A 20,869-nucleotide genomic window follows, 5' to 3' on the forward strand; every position below is an offset into this window, starting at 1 on the left:
CTGATACATTATACATTGTTCTAAAGACTTTGATTAACCCCCTCAATAACAACAATGCCACCAAACTTTATGTCATCTGTGAACTTATTTAACCAGGTTAAAGTGATTAGCAACCAAGAGATCCGGTAGGCCTTGACACACCGAGCTCAAGTGTTCAGTGAAATGGTCGCCAAGTCTAAGCATTCTCTTGCCAAAGTACAGTGGGCCACACCGCAACCAGAGGATTCAGTAGGATCAAAATTAAATCCTTTTGATCGACTTGACTTTATTACAGAAATGAAGATCATAATTTAATGCTTCACCCAGTGTTCCTCGACTGGAGAGGGTGACATCTTCTACCTATACTTCCATTGCATTCATTGGCCTTCGGACATTCATTGTGACCTGGCAAACCTGCTCCACACACCTCCTTTAAACTTTGCCCCTCTTGCATTAAAGCTATGCCCTCTCTTTAATTTTTCCATCCTGAGAAAAAGGTTCTGACTCTCTCCCATATCTATGCCTCTCATACCTTTATATACTGATATCAAGCCTCTTCATTACCTCCGGCTTTCCAGAGAAATACCCCCTGAAACCCCCTAATCCATGTTTCCATTCTGGTAAACCTCCCCTCTACCCTTTCCATAGCTTCCACATCCTTCCTGTAATGGGGCGACCAGAAATGCAAACAATAATCCAAATACAGCCTAACCTATAAAGCTACATCATGACTTCCTGACTCTTACATTTAACGCCCCGAACTATGAAAGCAAGTGGACAATATGCCTTCTTTACCCCAGCAAGCAGAGAACATGTTTTCTTTACCACTGCAGAAACAGCAGATGAGAGTAGGGTGAAGCCAGTGGGGAGATGGTAATGTGGCAATGATGGAATTGGCATGATAATGGGGAGATGATTACATGGATATGATAATGTGGAGATGGAGGTACGGAGGTGATGGAAGGGAGGTGATAGTGCTGAGATGAAGGTGCCAATATCATTGCAAGGAGAAGGTTGTGGAGAGATGATGTTACAGAAATTATGACTTAAGATGATGGTGGTGCAATAATGGTTTAATGATGATCGTGGTGAGATGGTGGTAGCAAGATGATGGTTTATAGCTGGTGCTTGTGACATGATGGTGGGGAGATGGTGGCGGGGCAGTTAATGATATAGGATGGTAGTAGGACAAAAAAATGATCGTTGTTGGAAAATGGTGGCGAGAAGGTGGTGGGGATTTTGTGGTCAGGTGAGGATGGTATGGAAATGATGGTGGGAGATGATGTTGGAGAGATGATATTATAAAGATGATGGTGCGAAGATAATGGGGAGACATTACTCACTTTGGGGATGATAATACAGAGATGATGTTGGGGAGATGATGATGTGGAGATGATGGTGGGGAGTTGATGGTAAGGAGATGATGGTAGGGAGATGATGGTGGGGAGTTGATGGTAGGGAGATGATGGTGGGGAGTTGATGGTAGGGAGATGATGGTGGGGAGTTGATGGTAGGGAGATGATGATTTGGAGATGATGTTGGGGCGATGATGATGTGGAGATGATGATGGGGAGATGATGATGGGGAGGTGATAGTGAGTATTTGGTGGTAGGGAGATGTTGCAGAGATGATAGTGGGGATGATCTCGGCACCATTTCCCAACCACCAAATCCTCACCATTGCCTCCCCACCATCACCTTCCCACCATCATGATGGTAGAGGTCGATGATGCTGAGGTGTTGGTTTATAAATGGTGTTGGGAAGCTGATGATGGGGAGATGATGGGAAGACTCTGTGAGTCTACCCGATCTATTCCTCTCATGATTTTGTACATCTCTACAAGATCACCTCTTATCCTCCAAGGAATAGAGTAGGAAGGAACTGCAGATGCTGGTTTAAACCAAAGGTAGAGATAAAAAGGTGGTATAACTCAGCGGGGCAGGTAGCATCTCTGGAGAGAATGAATGGGTGACATTTCGGGTCGAGACCCTTCTTCAGACTACTAGTCTGAGTTACTCCAGCTTTTTGTGTCTATCTCCAAGGAATAGAGCTTGCTCAACCTCTCCTATAGCTCAGGCCCTCGAGTCCAATCAACATCGACTGGTGTTGTGATTGAGAGAAGGAGACCGTGACATGATTTGGAATATACTGTATAATATGGAGTTGATAGTAGGAAGTTGATGGTGGGGAGATTATGATCGATAGCGGGAATATGATGGTCATGTGATAGCAAGATGAATGTACGACGTGGACAGTGCATAAATGGTTGTGCAGTGATACTTGAGTAGGCATGATGGTAGGGAGTGATGTGATAACATGGAGGTGGTGGTACAGAAGGGTTGGGGTGGAGGAGGTGGTGTCGAGATGAAGCTGGCAATATGATTACCAAGATATGGAGATTATGATTTGGAGATGACTGCAAGATGATGATGGCAGGAAGGCGATAGTGGGGGGGATTTGCTGGCAGGGAGGTGGTGGTGGGGAGAGGGTGGTGGGCAGATTGAGATGAGAAAATAAAGCTGAGAAGAGAAGGTGATCAAAAGGTGCTGGAGAGATAGTGTGATTGATGGAGAGGTGTGGTGCAGGGAGGTGGGGCTGGGGAAGGTAAGCGGGCGGAGTTGAGGCCAGGGGGAGGTGAGGCCAGGGGAGGTAAGGCGGGGGGAGGTGACGCTGGGGATATGACGTGGAGTTGTTGGTGGGGAGATAAGTGTGGGGTTGTTACTGGTATGAGGATTATGGATGCTGGTGCAGAGGATGATATGAAGATAATGGTGGGGAGATGATGATATGAAGATGATGGTGGGGAGATGATCGTATCAGTATGAAGGTAGGAACAGTGGTGATATGATGATAATGAAGTGACGCTTAGGCGTAGACAGTGGGGAGAGGATGGTTTGGCGATGATAGAGTGGCCAAGATGGTCGGGAGATTACAGTATGAATATGATACTGGATGGTGGGGATATTTGTGTAGGGATGATGGCGTGGAGATGTTGGTGTGTAGATAGCGATGTGGAGATAATGGTATGGGGATTGTTGTGAGATGACGATGGGTAGGTAATAATAATGAAATGATGGTCGGGAGATGATGCCATTAAGATGATGTAGAGGAGATAAAATTCAGTTGATGATGGTGGTGCAATGATGGGCGGGAGATCATGGTAGTGAGTTGATGTGGACTTGGTGCTGGTATGGACAGGATGGCAAGGAGATGGTTTACAGAAAAGGTGGTGGTAAGATGAAGGTGGGAATATAATGGTCCCAAGGGATTTCGAAGCTGGTTGGGAAATGGTGGTCAGGAGATGGTGGTCAGGAGATGGTGGTTAGGAGATGGTGGTCAGGAGATGGTGTTGGGAGATAGTGGTCGGGAGATGGTGGTTGGGAGATGGTGTTGGGAGGTGGTGTTGGGGGATGGTGGTCAGGAGATGATGTTGGGAGATGGTGGTTGGGAGATGGTGTTGGGAGATGGTGTTGGGAGATGGTGGTTGGGAGATGGTGTTGGGAGATGGTGGTCAGGAGATGGTGGTCAGGAGATGGTGGTCGGGAGATGGTGGTCGGGAGATGGTGGTTGGGAGATGGTGTTGGGAGATGGTGTTGGGAGATGGTGGTTAGGAGATGGTGGTCAGGAGATGGTGGTCAGGAGATGGTGTTGGGAGATGGTGGTTGGGAGATGGTGTTGGGAGATGGTGGTCGGGAGATGGTGGTTGGGAGATGGTGGTCAGGTGATGGTGGTCAGGAGATGGTGGTCAGGTGATGGTGGTCAGGAGATGGTGGTCAGGAGATGGTGGTCAGGTGATGGTGGTCAGGAGATGGTGGTCAGGAGATGGTGGTCAGGTGATGGTGCTCGGGAGATGGTGCTCAGGTGATGGTGGTCAGGAGATGGTGCTCGGGAGATGGTGGTTGGGAGATGGTGTCGGGAGATGGTGTCAGGAGATGGTGGTCAGGAGATGGTGGTCAGGTGATGGTGTTGGGAGATGGTGTCAGGAGATGGTGGTCAGGAGATGGTGGTCAGGTGATGGTGTTGGGAGATGGAGTCAGGAGATGCTGCCCGAAGATGTTGGTCAGGAGATGGTGCCATAGAAACATAGAAAATAAGTGCAGGAGGAGGCCATTTGGCCTTTCGAGCCACATCGCCATTCATTCTGATTATGGCTGATCTAGAAAATAGGTGCAGGAGGAGGCCATTTGGCCCTTCATGCCAGCACCGCCATTCATTGTGATCATGGCTGACCATCCACAATCAGTAACCTGTGCCTGCCTTCTCCCCATATCCCTTGATTCCACTAGCCCCTAGAGCTCTATCTAGCTCTCTTTTAAATTCATCCAGTGAATTGGCCTCCACTGCCTTCTGTGGCAGAGAATTCCACAAATTCACAATTCTCTGGGTGAAAAAGTTTCTTGTCACCTCAGTTTTAAATGGCCTTCCCTTTATTCATAGACTGTTGCCCCTGGTTCTGGACTCGCCCAACATTGGGAACATTTTTCCTGCATCTAGCTTGAACAGTCCTTTTATAATTTTACACGTCTCTGTAAGATCCCCTCTCATCCTTCTAAACTCCAGCCTCAGTCTTTCCAATCTTTCCTCATATGACATTCCCGCCATCCCAGGGATTAACCTCGTGAACCTATGCAGCACTGCCTCAATTGCAAGGATTTCCTTCCTCAAATTCGGAGACCAAAACTGCACACAATACTTCAGATGTGGTCTTCCCAGTGCCCTATACAACTGCAGAAGGACCTCTTTGCTCCGATACTCAAATCCTCTCGTTATGAAGGCCAACATGTCATTCGCTTTATTCACTGCCTGCTGTACCTGCATGCCTACTTTCAGTGACTGGTGTACAAGGACACCCAGGTCTCATTGCACTTCCCCTTTACCTAATCTGACACCATTGAGAAAATAATCTGCCCCCTTGTTTTTGCCGCCAAAGTGGATAACCTCACATTTAACTACATTATACTGCATCTGCCATGCATCTGCCCACTCACTCAACCTGTCCAAGTCACCCTGCAACCTCCTAACATCCTCTTTGCAGCGTGAAATAAGCCATTTGGCCCACCGAGACCTCACCGACCAACGATCAACCATACACGAGTTCTATCCTTCTCATTGGGGACAATTTACATGGTAACAATTTACAGAAGCCAATTAACCTGCAAAACTTCACATCTTTGGAATGTGGGAGGAAAACCAGAGCACATGAGAAAACTCACGTGGTCACAGGGAAAACATACAGTGCAAACTCCACACAGACAGCACCCATTGCCAGGATTGAAGCAGGATTTCTGGCATGAGGCAGCAGCTCTACGTCTGTGACACTGTGCTGCCCCACAGGAATGAAGAGGAATTAAATATAAAGCCGGAAGGGGGCATATGAGTGAAGCAGGCGTGGGGTAGCGGAAAAATAAATGAAAAGAAGGAAATACAGACACACCCCAGGTTACGTAACAGATGACTTACATAAATTCACAGTTACATAAACAATTCCTTTCTCAGTCCCCAGTGCAAACAAGGCCGTTTGTAAATTTAAGTTCACATCGGAAGCAAGCGGGCAGTGGCTGCAGCCCTGAAAGTGCCCCAGATGCAGCCAAGACAGTTAATACTCTCAGTGATTTATTTCAGGGCAGGAGATGGAGATGGTGATTCCGACTTACCTAAAATCTGACTAATTAAGGGGGCACATAACCAGAATCAGAATTGCCTTTATTGTCATCCAAAAAACATGTCTTTTGGACAAAATTCCGTTACCCACAGTCCAACAATAAGAAGCAATAAAAATAAAGCAATAACATACACAATCACAAAACCAACACAAAACAAAAAAAAACATCCATCACAGTGAGTCTCCTCCAGTCACCTCCCCACTGTGATGGAAGGCCAGAATGTCTTTTCTCTTCCCTGCCGTCTTCTCCCGCGGTCAGGCTGTTGAACTTGCCACGTTGGGGCGGTCGGGGCTCCTGACATTGAAGCCCCCCTGCTGGTTGGAGATAATCCCGTGGCCTATTCCAGGCCGCACCGGACGGTGAAATGTCCGCAGCGGTCCGACCCAAGCCCCGCGATTTGGGGCGGGCGAAGACGTTGCCGGAGCTCCCGATGTCGGCCCTCACCCAGGGGCTTGCGAGCTTCTGATGTCCACACGGCCTGCAGCCCGCGGCCGAAGCCTTCAAAGGCGAGTCGCAGCCGCACTCGCAGCGCCACCACAGCCTCCGAAGGCAGCCAGCTCCGCAGATGGTAAGTCCAGTCTGCGGGCTCTGCGAACCAGAGCCCAGGTGGTCCCAGCTGGAGGCCGCCAGCTCCAGGTGTTTGGCCGATGGTAGGCCGCAGCGGAAACGGAGACACCACCCAGAAAAAAGGTCGCGACTCCGTGCGGAAGAGAGAATTTTTACTGTTCCCCCCGCACATAGCAGGCAACCACAAAAAACACTACATCACATCTAAACACTACAATTAAGACAAAAAACAACAAAAACACAAAAGACAAACGGACTGCAGGCGAGCTGCAGCTGCTGCGCAGTGCCACCACTTCCTAAATCAGGGAGTGCCTTACTCACTTTCAAGTTATTCTTCTTGCTCCCCCATACCTGTCCCCAGCCTCCACCAAGGTGCACACACATATCCACCAATGTCTCTCACCACCCTGGTCACCATTTATTTTCCCCTCCTCCTACGTTATTTCCTATCCCCAAATCCCCTATTTCCCTTTCAGCCTTCCTCTCCCCCTTCCCCTGTCCCCTTCCACCCACAATACTACCTCCAGTTTTACATTTCAGTCGTCCTTGTCTTTCTTCATCTGACACCCAACTGTATCCTTCTCACACCCAGTCTTTGACCCAACTCCAGCCATCTGTCAATGACCCCCCTCACCCGTATCCACCTATCACTTGCCATGCTTTGGCCCATCCTCCCTCTCTTTTCCAGCTTTCTCCACCCTCCTCCATCAGTCTGAAGAAGTGTCCTGACCATCACTTCTCCATTTCTTCCACCCAATTAACCTACAAACTTGTACATCTTTGGAGTGAGGGAGAAAACCCAAGTGGTCACAGAGCAAATGTACAAACTCTGTACAGACAGCATAGTTAGGATTGAACCCAGGTCTCTGACGTTGTAAGACTACGCTACTATGCCGCCCCCAAGATGATGGTACAAAGTTTATTGTGCGGAAGACATTAACACTCATGTCTTCATCAGTCCGGGCACTGAGTGCAAGAGCTCATCACAGTGAGGGTGTGCCTGGAGCAATCACTGTGATGGCTGTTTGTGTTAAAATTGTATCTGTGTGTCCTGTGCTTTTTGTTGTCTACTGCCGGACCCTGACGTGAGAGGACGCTGGCGCTGTTTGTTCGCCGCTTCTCCGTCAGGATAGTTTGTCTGTTTGTTTTTATGTTATGACTGTTTTTGTAAAGCGCTTTGAGCACTTGGTAAAGCGCTATATAAAATAAATGCTTATTATTATTATTATATTATTTTATTACAGTGCAATCATTATTGTTTGCAGTTCTGGGGAAGAATGTCATTAAACTGGAAAGGGTGCAGAAAAGGTTCACAAGGATGTTGGCATGACTGGCCGGATTGAGCTTCAGGAGATACTTGCCACGTGGCAGAACGATCACCAGGCCGTGGTTAGCTGCAGCAGCAGGCCTGGCTCTCCCACCACTGAACCTTAAGAGGGAAGCTGCTGAACCCGACCCTGCTTGTCCCTGAGGACTGGAGAACCTGAGAGTGGAGGGAGTTGGCGAAGGTGGACACAAGAACAAAGAGCTGGTAAGAGGAACCGGGGTCTTACGTTCCGCGCCCTCAAGGAGGCTGTGGGAGACATACCTGGAGCACAAGGGCTGAAGGTGACCGGGTGAGGAGAGGGACCATGGTTCGCAGGACGATCCGGACGGAGGCGACGGCCGCAATGGTCCTTTAGGGCCATCAGCTGCAGCTGGGGCTGTGAAATGGTGCCAAATCCTGGCGACTTGTACATGGTCTCTGGGCTTTCTGTACACTGTACTTAAACTGGGATTGTGGTTATGTATAGTAATAATTTACTGAACTGTATGCAAAAAAGACTTTCGCCATAGCTCAGTACATTTAGTTCAGTTTAGAGATACAGCGTGGAAACAGGCCCTATTGCCCACTGAGTCGGCGTCGACCAGCAATCACCCTGTACAGCAACACTATCCTACACACCAGGGACAATTTTACCATTTTTACCAAGGCCAATTAACATAGAAACCTGTACGTCTTTAGAGTGCGGGAGCAAACCAGAGCTCCTGGAGAAAACCCACGCGGTCACAGGGAGAACGTACAAACTCCGTACAGACAGCACCCATAGGTAAAATCAATCCCGGGTCCCCGGCGTTGTAAGGCAGCAACTCCAGTGCTGCCCCACCGGTGATCATGAAGAACCATTGAACCATTGGATAGGTTGAGATTATTCTCTCTGGAGCAAAGGAATGTCCTTAAAGAGGTTTATAAAATCATGAAGGGCAAAGATAAGGTTGATGGGCATGTCTGACACTAGATGGCATAGGTTTACGATAACTTTATACTTTAAATATTCAGCATGGAAACAGGCTTTTTGGCCCACCTATTCTTGCCGACAATAGCATCATCCTACATACTATGGACAAAGTACTGATAGCGTTGTAGTCAGGATCGAACCTGGGTCTCTGTCCCTGTGAGGCAGTGGCTCTACCTTTGTGGTGACATGCACAGGTTAAAGCATTGTTAGTCAAGGGAGATCATCTTAGTGATGGTAATATTACTGTATTTTCTAATGTTTTACATCCTGTAATTTTTAGCTTCATTTTACTTACTCAGTCTTTAGATAGTTCAGCATTGTACTGTTCCGTTCTGATCCCGGCCTTCGGGATAGATTTGTGCTGAACTCAGAGTTCAATGTAGGTGTAAAAGACAACCAATTATTGGAAGGGGAAGGGTGAGGTGCAGGCATGATTTGTGGTGAAAACATTATTAGAAAGCAAACATACTCGCTTTAAATATTCTCCTGTACATCAGGTAGAGTGCAAGGCCAACGGCAGAGTGTATAAAGACGACAGCAAGCACTATCCACAGCCAGAAATATTGACGAAGGGCATCCATGGCAGAATCTGGAAGAAAACAAGTCAGATTAGCCCACCATTGTTCAGATCATTGGTGTTGTTCCTCTAGTTTGCGTTGGGCAACACCCAGACAGTGCTGTAAACTGAGGTTAGACAGATGGAAGTGGGAATGGCACATCCCTAGTCCTCAGGCCACCCATCACCCACTTGGCCCCTGTCACATCACTCTCCCTCTCTTCTTTATACTGGCTATTTTCCCTCCCCACTCTCAGTCCCAATGTACGGTTTTAACCTGAAATATTGACAATTCCTATTCCCTTCCCCATCCCCTCCAGGGTGGCATGGTGGCGCAGCAGTAGAGTTGCAGTCTTACAGCGCCAGAGACCCGGGTTCGATCCTAACTAATGGTGCTGTCTGTATGGAAATTGTGTGTTCTCCCTGTGATCTGCGTTGGTTTTCTCCGGGAGCGCTGGTCTCCTCCTGCACTACAAAGACGTACAGGTTTGTAAGCTAATTGGCTTGGAAAAAAATTGTAAATTGTCCCCAGTGTATGCAGGATAGCTTTAGTGTGCAGTTAGTTGGTCGGCATGGACTCGGTGGGCCGAAGAGCTTGTTTCCACGCTGCATCACTAAACAAATCTAAACTAAACGAAACAATAGATGATGCTCGACCCAACGAGTTCCTCGAGCAGATTGTTTGTGCCCCAGATTCCAGCATCTACAGTCTCGTGTGTCGCCATTTATTGTGCTGCACCATTTCTCAAAATAAAAACTGAATGTTGCAGCTCCAAGCACAGAAATATGCAGAGCGACGCAGTGACACAGTGGTACAGTTGCTGCCTTACAGCACTAGATACCCAGGTTCGATCCTGACTCTGGACACCATCTTGTATGTTCTCCCTGTGACCACGTGGGTTTTCTCTGGGTGCTCTATTTTCCTCCCGCACTCCAAAGACGTAGGTTAATTGACCTGTAGAAAATCTCCTCAGTGTGTAGGATGAAAAAGGTGTATGGATGATCGCTGGTCGCCGCAGACTTGTTGGCTGAAGGTCATAAGGTCATAAGGTCATAACTAATAAGACCAGAAGTAGGATATTCAGCCCATCAAGTCTACTCCGCCATTGAATCATGGCTGATCTATCACTCCCTCCTAACCCCATTCTCCTGCCTTCTCCCCATATTCCCTGACACCTGTACTAATCAGGGATCTATCTATCTCTGCCTTTAAATATCCATTGACAGCCTCCACAGCCTCTGTGGCAAAGATTTCCCCAGATTCACCACTTTCTGACTAAAGAAATTCCTTCTCATCTCCTTCCTAAAGGAATGTTCTTTAATTCTGAGGTTATAACCTCTAGTCCCATACTTTCCCACTAGTGGAAACATCCTCTCCACATCTACTCTATCCAAGCCTTTCACTATTCGGTACGTTTCAATGAGGTCCCCTCTCATTCTTCTAATCTAAACTCCAGTGAGTAAAGGCCCCGCGGTTCAGACTCGCCAGCCACCTGCCACTTTTGCGGGTTGGAAGAGTCTGTGTACCACATTTACATGGAGTGTGTGAGGGTGCACCCCCTGTTCCAATATCTAAAGGGGCTGCTCCTTGCTTTTTGGCTGCACGTTTCACCCACCATCCTCATCCTTGGACACCCTGTGCGAAGGGGAGAGGATAGGGCCGAAGATGTCCTTGTTGGGTTGCTCCTGGGCCTGGCCAAGCTAGTCATCCGCGACTCACGGCGCCAGGCAGAAGAGGGCTCTGCCCGAGCCAGCTGCCTACCCCTTTTCCGGGGTTACGTCCGTGCCCGGGTGGTGTTGGACAGGGACTACGCGCTGTCCACGGGCACCCTGGCGGATTTCCGGGACCGCTGGGCACCGCGGCGGATTGGATGTATCCTGGATGGAGATTGTAATATAATTGTATAATAGTTTCAATAGGTATATTTGTTTGTATAATATTCTGGTGGTGGATTCTGTTTTGGTTTTATTGTATTGTGTACATTATTTTAATATTTGAATAAATATTTTTGATTTTTAAAAAAGTGAGTAAAGGCCCAGTGCCGCCAAACACTCATCATAAGTTAACCCACTCATTCCTGGGAAGAGCCTATTTCCGCATTCTTAGTTTGAAGATACAGCGCGGAAACAGGCCCTTTGGCCCACCAGGTCTGCGCTGACCAGCGATCCCCGCATATTTACACTATCCTACACCCACTGGGCACAATTTTTATATTTATATATTTTATATTATATTTATATTTACCAAGCCAATTAACCTACAAACCTGTACGTCTTGTGTGTGGGAGGAAACCAAAGATCTCAAGAGAAAACCCAGGCAGGTCACGGGGAAAAAGTACAAACTCCATACACACAGCACCCGTAGTTGGGATCGAACCCGGGTCTCCGGCAATGCATTTGCTGCAAGTAAACAACTCTACTCCGGCGCCACTGTGCATCGCCACCTCTATATCTAAACTAAACAAAACTAGACATTTGAACAAAGTGTGCTTTGCCCACACACTTGGAAGCAATGTTTGGCCTGCTTCAGTGTGAGTTATGTTGCCCAGGTTGTGTTGACTGGAAACTGGTTTAGGCGTTTGTCTATTAAGATGAACCCACACTGGATGTTTCGAACTACCTGCAAACAGTACCCCTGCAATCCCATCCTCCCCATTTGCTGTAACCCTCCTCGTTTCTCTCCGCCTACGCACACAGTTGGTGGATTGTGAGAGGACTCTCATGATGGAAGCTGTATGGCCAGTTGCCCTCATAACATAGAATGGGCACGCACAGAGGAGGTGTCTCTCCCTCTCTCCAACTTAGGAGTTCTACCTCTGCCTATTCTCCCTAGCGTTACAATTATTGTCCTGTCGCATATTTATCCAATTGCTTCTTGAGCCCACATGGCAACTTCAACAGCCTGACCGCGGGAGAAGACGGCAGGGGAAGAGAAAAGCCATTCTGGCCTTCCATCACAGTGAGGAGGTGATTGGAGGAGACTCACTGTGATGGATGGGGTTTTTTGTTGTCTTTTTTTGTATTGGTTTGTGATTGTGTGTGTTATTGCTTATTTTTATTGCTCTTATTGTTGGACTGTATGGATGTATGTATGGAGTTTGTACTTTTTCCCCGTGTTGGGCGGCACGGTAGCGCAGCGGTAGAGTTGCTGCTTTACAGCGAATGCAGCGCCGGAGACTCAGGTTCGATCCTGACTACGGGTGCTGCACTGTAAGGAGTTTGTACGTTCTCCCCGTGACCTGCGTGGGTTTTCTCCGAGATCTTCGGTTTCCTCCCACACTCCAAAGACGTACAGGTATGTAGGTTAATTGGCTGGGTAAATGTAAAAATTGTCCCTAGTGGGTGTAGGATGGTGTTAATGTACGGGGATCGCTGGGCGGCACGGACTTGGTGGGCCGAAAAGGCCTGTTTCCGGCTGTATATATATGATATGATATGATATGACTGTGGATAATGGAATTTCATCCAAAAGACTTGTTTTTTTTGGATGACAATAAAGCCTATTCTGATTCTGATTCTCTGATTCTGAGCCCACAATGGAACCTACTTCTACCACATCTGCAGGCTGTACAGATTCCAAACACTTGCTGCTTGAAAAAGTGTTCCCTCATGCCACTCTTAAAAACTAATTAGGTTATTAGATGGAGTAGCGCAGCGGTAAAGTTGCTGCCTTACAGGCCAGAGACCCCGGGTTCAATCCTGACTACGGGTGCTGCCTGTGCAGAGTTTGTACGTTCTCCCCGTAACTGCATGGGTTTTCTCCTCCCATATTCCAAAGACATGCAGGTTGCAGGTTAATTGGCTTTCGTAAATCGTCCCGAGTGTAAAGGGTTGAACTAGTGTATGGGTGATTGCTGGACAGCGCGAACGGTGGGCTGAAGGGCCTGTTTCCACACTGCATCTCTGAACTAAACTGAACTAAACTAAACTAAAGTAAACTAAACTAAACTGTTCACTGTTCATGGAGGCCTTTTTATTCCATGTGCTTCAGCTTTGCTGATGACAATAGACAATAGACAATAGACAATAGGTGCAGGAGGAGGCCATTCGGCCCTTCGAGCCAGCACCGCCATTCAACGTGATCATGGCTGATCATACATACATCTTACAGAAAAAGCCTTCTGGAAGTCCAAGTGCAACAGGTTAACTGCATTGCCCTCATCAACTATTCTTCAACAAAACAAAATCTATCGCATTGGTTGAGTGCAATTTGTGTTGAACAAACCCGCTCTGGTTTGCCTTATTTAACCTGTTTCTGCGTGGCTATTGCTTGCCTTATTTAACCTGTTTCTGCGTGGCTATTGCTGGCCTTATTTAACCTGTTTCTATATGACTATTGCTGGCCTTATTTTCACACTTTTGGTTTTTGAACCACACCCGCTATCCAGTCCAGTTGGTGAGGAATGATATTCACTCCCTTGCAAGGGGTTACATAGAATCAGGAGATGTAGAATCAGTATAGATAGAAATGAGGAATAGTAAGGGTAAAAAGACCCTAATGGGAGTTATCTACAGGCCCCCAAACAGTAGCCTCGACAGAGGGTGCAAGTTGAATGAGGAGCTAAAATTGGCATGTCGCAAATGTAATGCTATGGTGGTTATGGGAGATTTCAACATGCAGGTAGACTGGGAAAATCAGGTTGGTAATGGACCCCAGGAAAGAGAGTTTGTGGAGTGTCTCCGAGATAGATTCTTAGAACAGCTTGTACTGGAGCCAACTAGGGAGAAGGCAATTCTGGATTTAGTGTTGTGTAATGAACCTGATCTGATAAGGGGACTCGAGATAAAAGAGCTATTAGGATGCAGTGATCACAATATGATAAGTTTTACTCTACAGATTGAGAGGGAGAAGGGAAAATTGTAAGTGTCAGTATTACAGTATAGCAAAGGGGATTACAGAGGCATGAGGCAGGAGCTGGCCAGAATTGACTGGAAGGAGGCCCTAGCAGGGAAGATGGTGGAACAGCAATGGCAGGTATTCCTGGGAATAATGCAGAAGTTGCAGGATCAATTTATCCCAAAGAGGAGGAAAGATTCCAAGGGGAGTAAGAGGCACCCGTGGCTGACAAGGGAAGTCAAGGACAGCATAAAAATAAAGGAGCAGAAGTACAACAAAGCAAAGAAGAGTGGGAAGCCAGAGGATTGGGACTCTTTTAAAGAGCAACAGAAGATGACTAAGAAGGCAATACGGGGAGAAAAGATGAGGTATGAGGGTAAACTAGCCAATAATATAAAGGAGGATAGTAAAAGCTTTTTTAGGCATGGAAAGAGGAAAAAAATAGTCAAGGCAAATGTGGGTCCCTTGAAGACAGAAGCGGGGGAATTTATTATGGGGAATAAGGAAATGGCAGACGAGTTGAACCGGAACTTTGGATCTGTCTTCACTCAGGAAGATACAAGCAATCTCCCAGATGTTCTAGTGCCCAGAGATCCTAGGGTGATGGAGGAACTGAAGGAAAACCACATTAGGCAGGAAATGGTGTTGGGTAGACTGATGGGACTGAAGGCTGATAAATCCCCAGGGCCTGATGGTCTGCATCCCAGAGTACTTAAGGAGGTGGGGCTAGAAATTGTGGACGCATTGTTGATCATTTTCCAATGTTCTATAGATTCAGAATCAGTTCCTGTGGATTGGAGGGCAGCTAATGTTGTCCCACTTTTTAAGAAAGGAGGGAGAGAGAAAATGGGAAATTATAGACCAGTTAGTCTGACATCAGTGGTGGGGAAGATGCTGGAGTCAATTATAAAAGACGAAATTGCAGAGCATTTGGATAGTAGTAACAGGATTGTTCCGAGTCGGCATGGATTTACAAAGGGGAAATCTTCAAGATGTCTTCATCTTCAATTGTCAAGATGAAATCTTCTGGAATTCTTTGAGGATGTAACTAGGAAAATTGACAGGGGAGAGCCGGTGGATGTGGTGTACCTTGACTTTCAGAAAGCCTTTGACAAGGTTCCACATAGGAGATTAGTGGGCAAAATTAGAGCACATAGTATTGGAGGTAGGGTACTGGGATGGATAAAAAATTGGTTGACAGACAGAAAGCAAAGAGTGGGGATAACTGGGTCCCTTTCAGAATGGCAGGCAGTAACTTGTGGGGTACTGCAAGGCTCGGTGCTGGGACCGCAGCTATTTACAATATACATTAATGACTTGGATTAAGGGATTAAAAGTACCATTAGCAAATTTGCAGATGATACAAAGCTGGGTGGTAGTGTGAACAGTGAGGAAGATGCTATGAGGTTGCAGGGTGACTTGGACAGGTTGTGTGAGTGGGCGGATGCATGGCAGATGCAGTTTAATGTGGATAAGTCTGAGGTTATCCACTTTGGTGGTCAGAATAGGAAGGCAGATTATTATCTGAATGGTGTCAAGTTAGGAAAAGGGGACGTACAACAAGATCTGGGTGTCCTAGTGCATCAGTCACTGAAAGGAAGCATGCAGGTACAGCAGGCAGTGAAGAAAGCCAATGGAATGTTGGCCTTCATAACAAGAGGAGTTGAGTATAGGAGCAAAGAGGTCCTTCTGCAGTTGTACAGGGCCCTAGTGAGACCGCACCTGGAGTACTGTGTGCAGTTTTGGTCTCCAAATTTGAGGAAGGATATTCTTGCTATTGAGGGCGTGCAGCGTAGGTTTACTAGGTTAATTCCTGGAATGGCGGGACTATCATATGTTGAAAGACTGGAGCGACTAGGCTTGTATACACTGGAATTTAGAAGGATGAGAGGAGATCTTATCGAAACGTATAAGATTATTAAGGGGTTGGACACGTTAGAGGCAGGAAACATGTTCCCAATGTTGGGGGAGTCCAGAACAAGGGGCCACAGTTTAAGAATAAGGGGTAGGCCATTTAGAACTGAAAAACGTTTTCAGTCAGAGAGTTGTGAATCTGTGGAATTCTCTGCTTCAGAAGGCAGTGGAGGCCAATTCTCTGAATGCATTCAAGAGAGAGCTAGATAGAGCTCTTAAGGATAGCGGAGTCAGGGGGTATGGGGAGAAGGCAGGTACGGGGTACTGATTGAGAATGATCAGCCATGATCACATTGAATGGCGGTGCTGGCTCGAAGGGCCGAATGGCCTCCTCCTGCACCTATTGTCTATTGTCTATTGTCCTCTTCCACTGCCCCGACTTGGATAAATCCTTTCAAGAAAAGGACTAAATGCCATACTAAAATCAAAATGATTTTGCCCATCATCCAGAAATGACTGCAGATCAGGTAATGAGTGAGGGCAGATGTAGACAGGAAGGCTCTGTCTTGCTCAGAGTGGATGATTGCATTTGAACAATGAACTGTGTCCAGCAATAGTGTTTGGAAAGCCTCCAGTCACAGCTCCACAGAACTTCCTCTTTCCTGGAACATTCACAGCCGGCTATTCCAGGCAGCGTCTCAGGGAGAAACTGCCAGTTTTTTTTAACTGATCATAATGCAACTAAATGCAGATGCTGGAAATTTGAAATTGAAATTTCTGTCGCCCTCACTTTACTTCCCCATTTCAGTTCCAACCGTTAACTTCGGTCTTGTAAAGTTCAACAGCTCCTCTTTCATCTGGGATTGTGCAGGTCTTTGGATTCAACAGTAGGTCACTAGCCATTAAGTCAATTATTCCTCTCAGGGTTGTACATGGAAACACAAAGCAATAGGCCAAAAAGTCCTGGAGTAATTCACCAGGTCAAACTCTGGGTCGCATGGATAGGTGATGGTTCAGGTTGAGACCCTTCTTCAGACATTGTATGGGGGGGTGGTGGGGGGGAGAGAAGAAAGCTAGAAGAGGCGAGAGGCAGGACAAAGCGTGGCAGGTAATGGGTGGACACTGGCAAGGGGGGGTGGGGAGGGGGGGGGCGGGTTGATAGGCAAATGGTTGGAGCAAAGGCCAGAGATAAAAGCAGAAGGTGTGAGATGGTTGAAGAGTTGAGAATTGCGAAGCTGGAGGGAGGAAAGTAGCAGGAGAGGAGGGAATAATGTTTGATTAATGATAGTTCTAGGGTCTCCAATGATGTAGATGGAATATCAGGACCGCACTCTAGCCAGTGAGATGAAAGTTCAGTTACGTGATAACAAATGGGAAGAAAATGTCCTTAAATCTGGAGGTCATGTTGTAGTTGTATAAGACATTAGTGAAGCCGCATTATGAGTATTGTGTTCAGTTTTGGCCAGTATATTGTAGGAACGATGTTGTCAAGCTTGAAAGCGTGCCGAGAAGATTTATGAGGATGTTGCCAGAACTCGAGCGCCTGAGCTATAGGGAGTGGTGGAGCTGGCTAGGCCAATATTCCTGGGGGGCAGGAGGATTAGGGGTGATCTTATAGAGCGTGTATAAAATCATGAGAGGGATGGATCACCCGATGCATAGAGTCTCTTGCCCAGAATAGGGGAATTGAGAACCAGAGGACATAGGTGAAGGGGGAAAGATTTAATAGGAACCTGGGCTGTAACTTTTTCACACAAAGTGTGGTAGATTTATGGAATGAGCAGCTGGAGGAGGTAGTTGAGGCAGGGACTATTGCACTGTTTAAGAAACATTTATACAGATGCATGGATAGGCCAGGTTTAGAGGGATATGGGCTAAATTCAAGCAGGCGAGACATATTGTACAGTGTGGAGAAGATGGGCCTAACGGACTGTGTCCATGCTGTAAGACTCTATGATTCTATGACTCAACGTGTGCGTTTTCAAATTTCTGTACCTCTCGCCTGATGGGAGAAGGGAGAATGATCCCAGGAATGAGTGGGTTTGTGAGGGCGAACATTACGAATGTAGCCATGTGGGTTTTATTGCAGGGGTGTAAAAGCTCCAGCTCGGATTATTCTTGGGGCATCCTGTTGTCAGCATGGAAGCGCGGTTTATGGCTGATCGTATCCTCTGATATCAGCAACTGGCCTCAAAGCTTTGAAGTGTTAAGAAGAACATCTTGCCATATGGACTGCCCTTTGTTCCCAAGAAAGAAGAGGTCACGATGGACACAACGGACACGGAGGTCCCGAAAGACACATAAAGATTTATAGGACATTGTAAAACTTGCCATATAAGGTAGCAACGGAAATGTACTGGCACATGTATTAAGGGTATAAAATGTGTGTAATTGTTAGCATTCAGAGAGAGAGACACTGAAGTCCCTCGTTTGGGGTTGATTTCGTGTTCAACTGAGATTCACAGACGAACCGACAAGGAAAAGGGCAAGGATAAGGATGATATTGAGGTAAGAGTCTATATCGCATGAGTCTGTGGTCTGGGTAAATTTAAGAGTAATTTCATAACGTGATATAGTGATTGGTTGTCAGGCCAGGAATGGGACAAGCTATGGATATAAGAGAGGTTGATCGTTTGGGGGGGAAGGGGACAGCAGTGTTGGGGGAAGAGGGGGTGGTGGGGGGATGAGAGAGTGGGTGTGGGGGAGAAGGGGGACAGTGGGGGTCAGGGAAGATGGGAGAGTGGGGGGTAGGGAGGGGGGATAAGGGGGATTGAGTAGGGGGTTGAGGGTGCTACACCAATACAGGAGAGGCTTTGGGTCCAAGGCTCCTCGGTCACACCATCTCCCCTTTCCTGTACCGCCTTTAATTGCGCTCCCCCTCCCCTGGAGTAGCACGGCACCACAGTGAAGGAGAAAGAAGATGACCGCTGGCAGGACGGTGTCAGAGACTACCTCTCCCCTTTCCCCTCCTCATCCACCCCTCTCCTTTCCCTTCCTCACCCACCCCTCCCCTCTCCACCCCCATTGAGATTCATTTTATTTTTTTTAAGAGACAATTTATTTTAAAGAATAAACGCGATTTCCCCAGGTCGCAATGGAAACCCTACGAGGAACGGGCCCAATTTGTCAATGTGCTTACATATATTTTTACATTTATGTTAATGCATGTACAATATTTGTACATTTCAATAAATAATAATCAAATATTTAACAATATGTTAAGGATTAGTTACATTTATACAGTCTTACAGTAATGCTGATGTGGCCCGGGGTGTAAATGAGTTTGACACCCCTGGTCTACACTGAACGCCAGCCTATTTTCCAAAGAGTGAAAGCAACTCAAAAGTCTTAGGGAAAGAATGCAATTGTTCATCCCAGCCCTTGCAAAGAATTTAAAATTACTTACAGCATAACAGCTCAAGCACACAAAAGTCTCAAGGAAAGAATTCAATTGTTCATCCCAGCCCTTGCAAAGAATTTAAAATTACTTACAGCATAACCACTGAAAAACCAAAAGTATTACAAAAGAATTGGGGATTGTGCCATGTGTTGAAATGCAGCCAGTGCATAAAGTAGAAGATACAAAATGCCCCGGAAAACAGCAGCAATGAAACGAATTGCTGTACTCACAATCTTCACAAATGCAAAAGCAATTGAGACTGAGCGGATCTGTCGCACACTCAGAAAAATAGAACGACAGGAAACAGAAGTGCCACAATTCCCAGATAGAGGTGCTAGACCTCAATCTGCCACTTTTCAGATTAGGCTATATTTTCTGTATGTGGATAATCGCTCAGTTAAACAGACTAAAGTAAAGCATGGGACAAATACACCAATGCCGTGCTCTGAAGGGGACCTGCAATCAAAAAGGTTCAAGCAAGTTTGGAGTAGATAGAAATGCTGCCTTGTTCATTCCTGGTGTCATTTGGTGCTGAGTATTTGAGTGCAGGTCGGACAAAGCAGCAGCGAGGCCGACCGTTGGCTGGACTTGGTGAGTCACAGGTAGAGCAGGTATAAAAAGGGTGCAAACGGCAGGTTAGCAGCGAGAACAACCATTGGCTGGACTTGGTGAGTCTTGAATGCAGGTATAAAAAGAGGGCAAACAGCAGGTTAGCAGTCTTTGAGTGCAGGTCGGGCAAAGCACATAGACAATAGACAATAGGTGCAGGAGGAGGCCATTCGGCCCTTCGAGCCAGCACCGCCATTCAACGTGATCATGGGTGATCATTCTCAATCAGTACCCCGTTCCTGCCTATACCATCTGACTCCGCTATCCTTAAGAGCTCCATCTAGCTCTCTCTTGAATGCATTCAGAGAATTGGCCTCCACTGCCTTCTGAGGCAGAGAATTCCACAGATTTACAACTCTCTGACTGAAAAAGTTTTTCCTCATCTCAGTTCAAAATGGCCTACCCCTTATTCTGCACGCCCTCAATAGTAAGAATATCCTTCCTCAAATTTGGAGATCAAAACTGCACACAGTACTCCAGGTGTGGTCTCACTAGGGCCCTGTACAACTGCAGAATGACCTTTTTGCTCCTATACTCAACTCCTCTTGTTATGAAGGCCAACAACCATTGGCTTTCTTCACTGCCTGCTGTACCTGCATGCTTCCTTTCAGTGACTGATGCACTAAGACACCCAGATCTCATTGTACGTCCCCTGTTCCTAACTTGACACCATTCAGATAATACTCTGCCTTCCTATTCTTACCACCAAAGTGGATAACTTCACACTTATCCACATTAAACTGCATCTGCCATGCATCCGCCCACTCACACAACCTGTCCAAGTCACCCTGCAACCTCATAGCATCTTCCTCACAGTTCACACTACCACCCAGCTTTGTATCATCTGCAAATTTGCTAATGGTACTTTTAATCCCTTCGTCCAAGTCATTAATGTATATTGTAAATAGCTGCGGTCCCAGCACCGAGCCTTGCGGTACCCCACTAGTTACTGCCTGCCATTCTGAAAGGGACCCATTTATCCCCACTCTTTGCTTTCTGTCTGTCAACCAATTTTCTATCCATGTCAGTACCCTACCTCCAATACCATGTGCTCTAATTTTGCCCACTAATCTCCTATGTGGAACCTTGTCAAAGGCTTTCTGAAAGTCAAGGTACACCACATCC

General features: G+C 46.8%; 1 protein-coding gene across 1 annotated transcript in view; it reads right to left on the minus strand.

Moving 5' to 3' along the window:
- LOC144606396 (uncharacterized) overlaps positions 1 to 19,372 on the minus strand; it is a 44,548-nt gene extending 25,176 nt beyond the window's left edge. The window contains exons 1-2 of the mRNA XM_078422436.1: positions 19,228 to 19,372; positions 8,958 to 9,077 (exon numbers count right to left, since the gene is read on the minus strand). Coding sequence (XP_078278562.1) covers positions 8,958 to 9,069 — 112 coding nt within the window. The 5' untranslated portion in view covers positions 9,070 to 9,077; positions 19,228 to 19,372. The remainder of the gene's footprint in view (positions 1 to 8,957; positions 9,078 to 19,227) is intronic.
- Positions 19,373 to 20,869: the final 1,497 nt, after the last annotated feature.

Source organism: Rhinoraja longicauda, chromosome 26 (genome assembly GCF_053455715.1).
Source record: "Rhinoraja longicauda isolate Sanriku21f chromosome 26, sRhiLon1.1, whole genome shotgun sequence".
NCBI classification, from domain to species: Eukaryota; Metazoa; Chordata; class Chondrichthyes; order Rajiformes; family Arhynchobatidae; genus Rhinoraja; species Rhinoraja longicauda.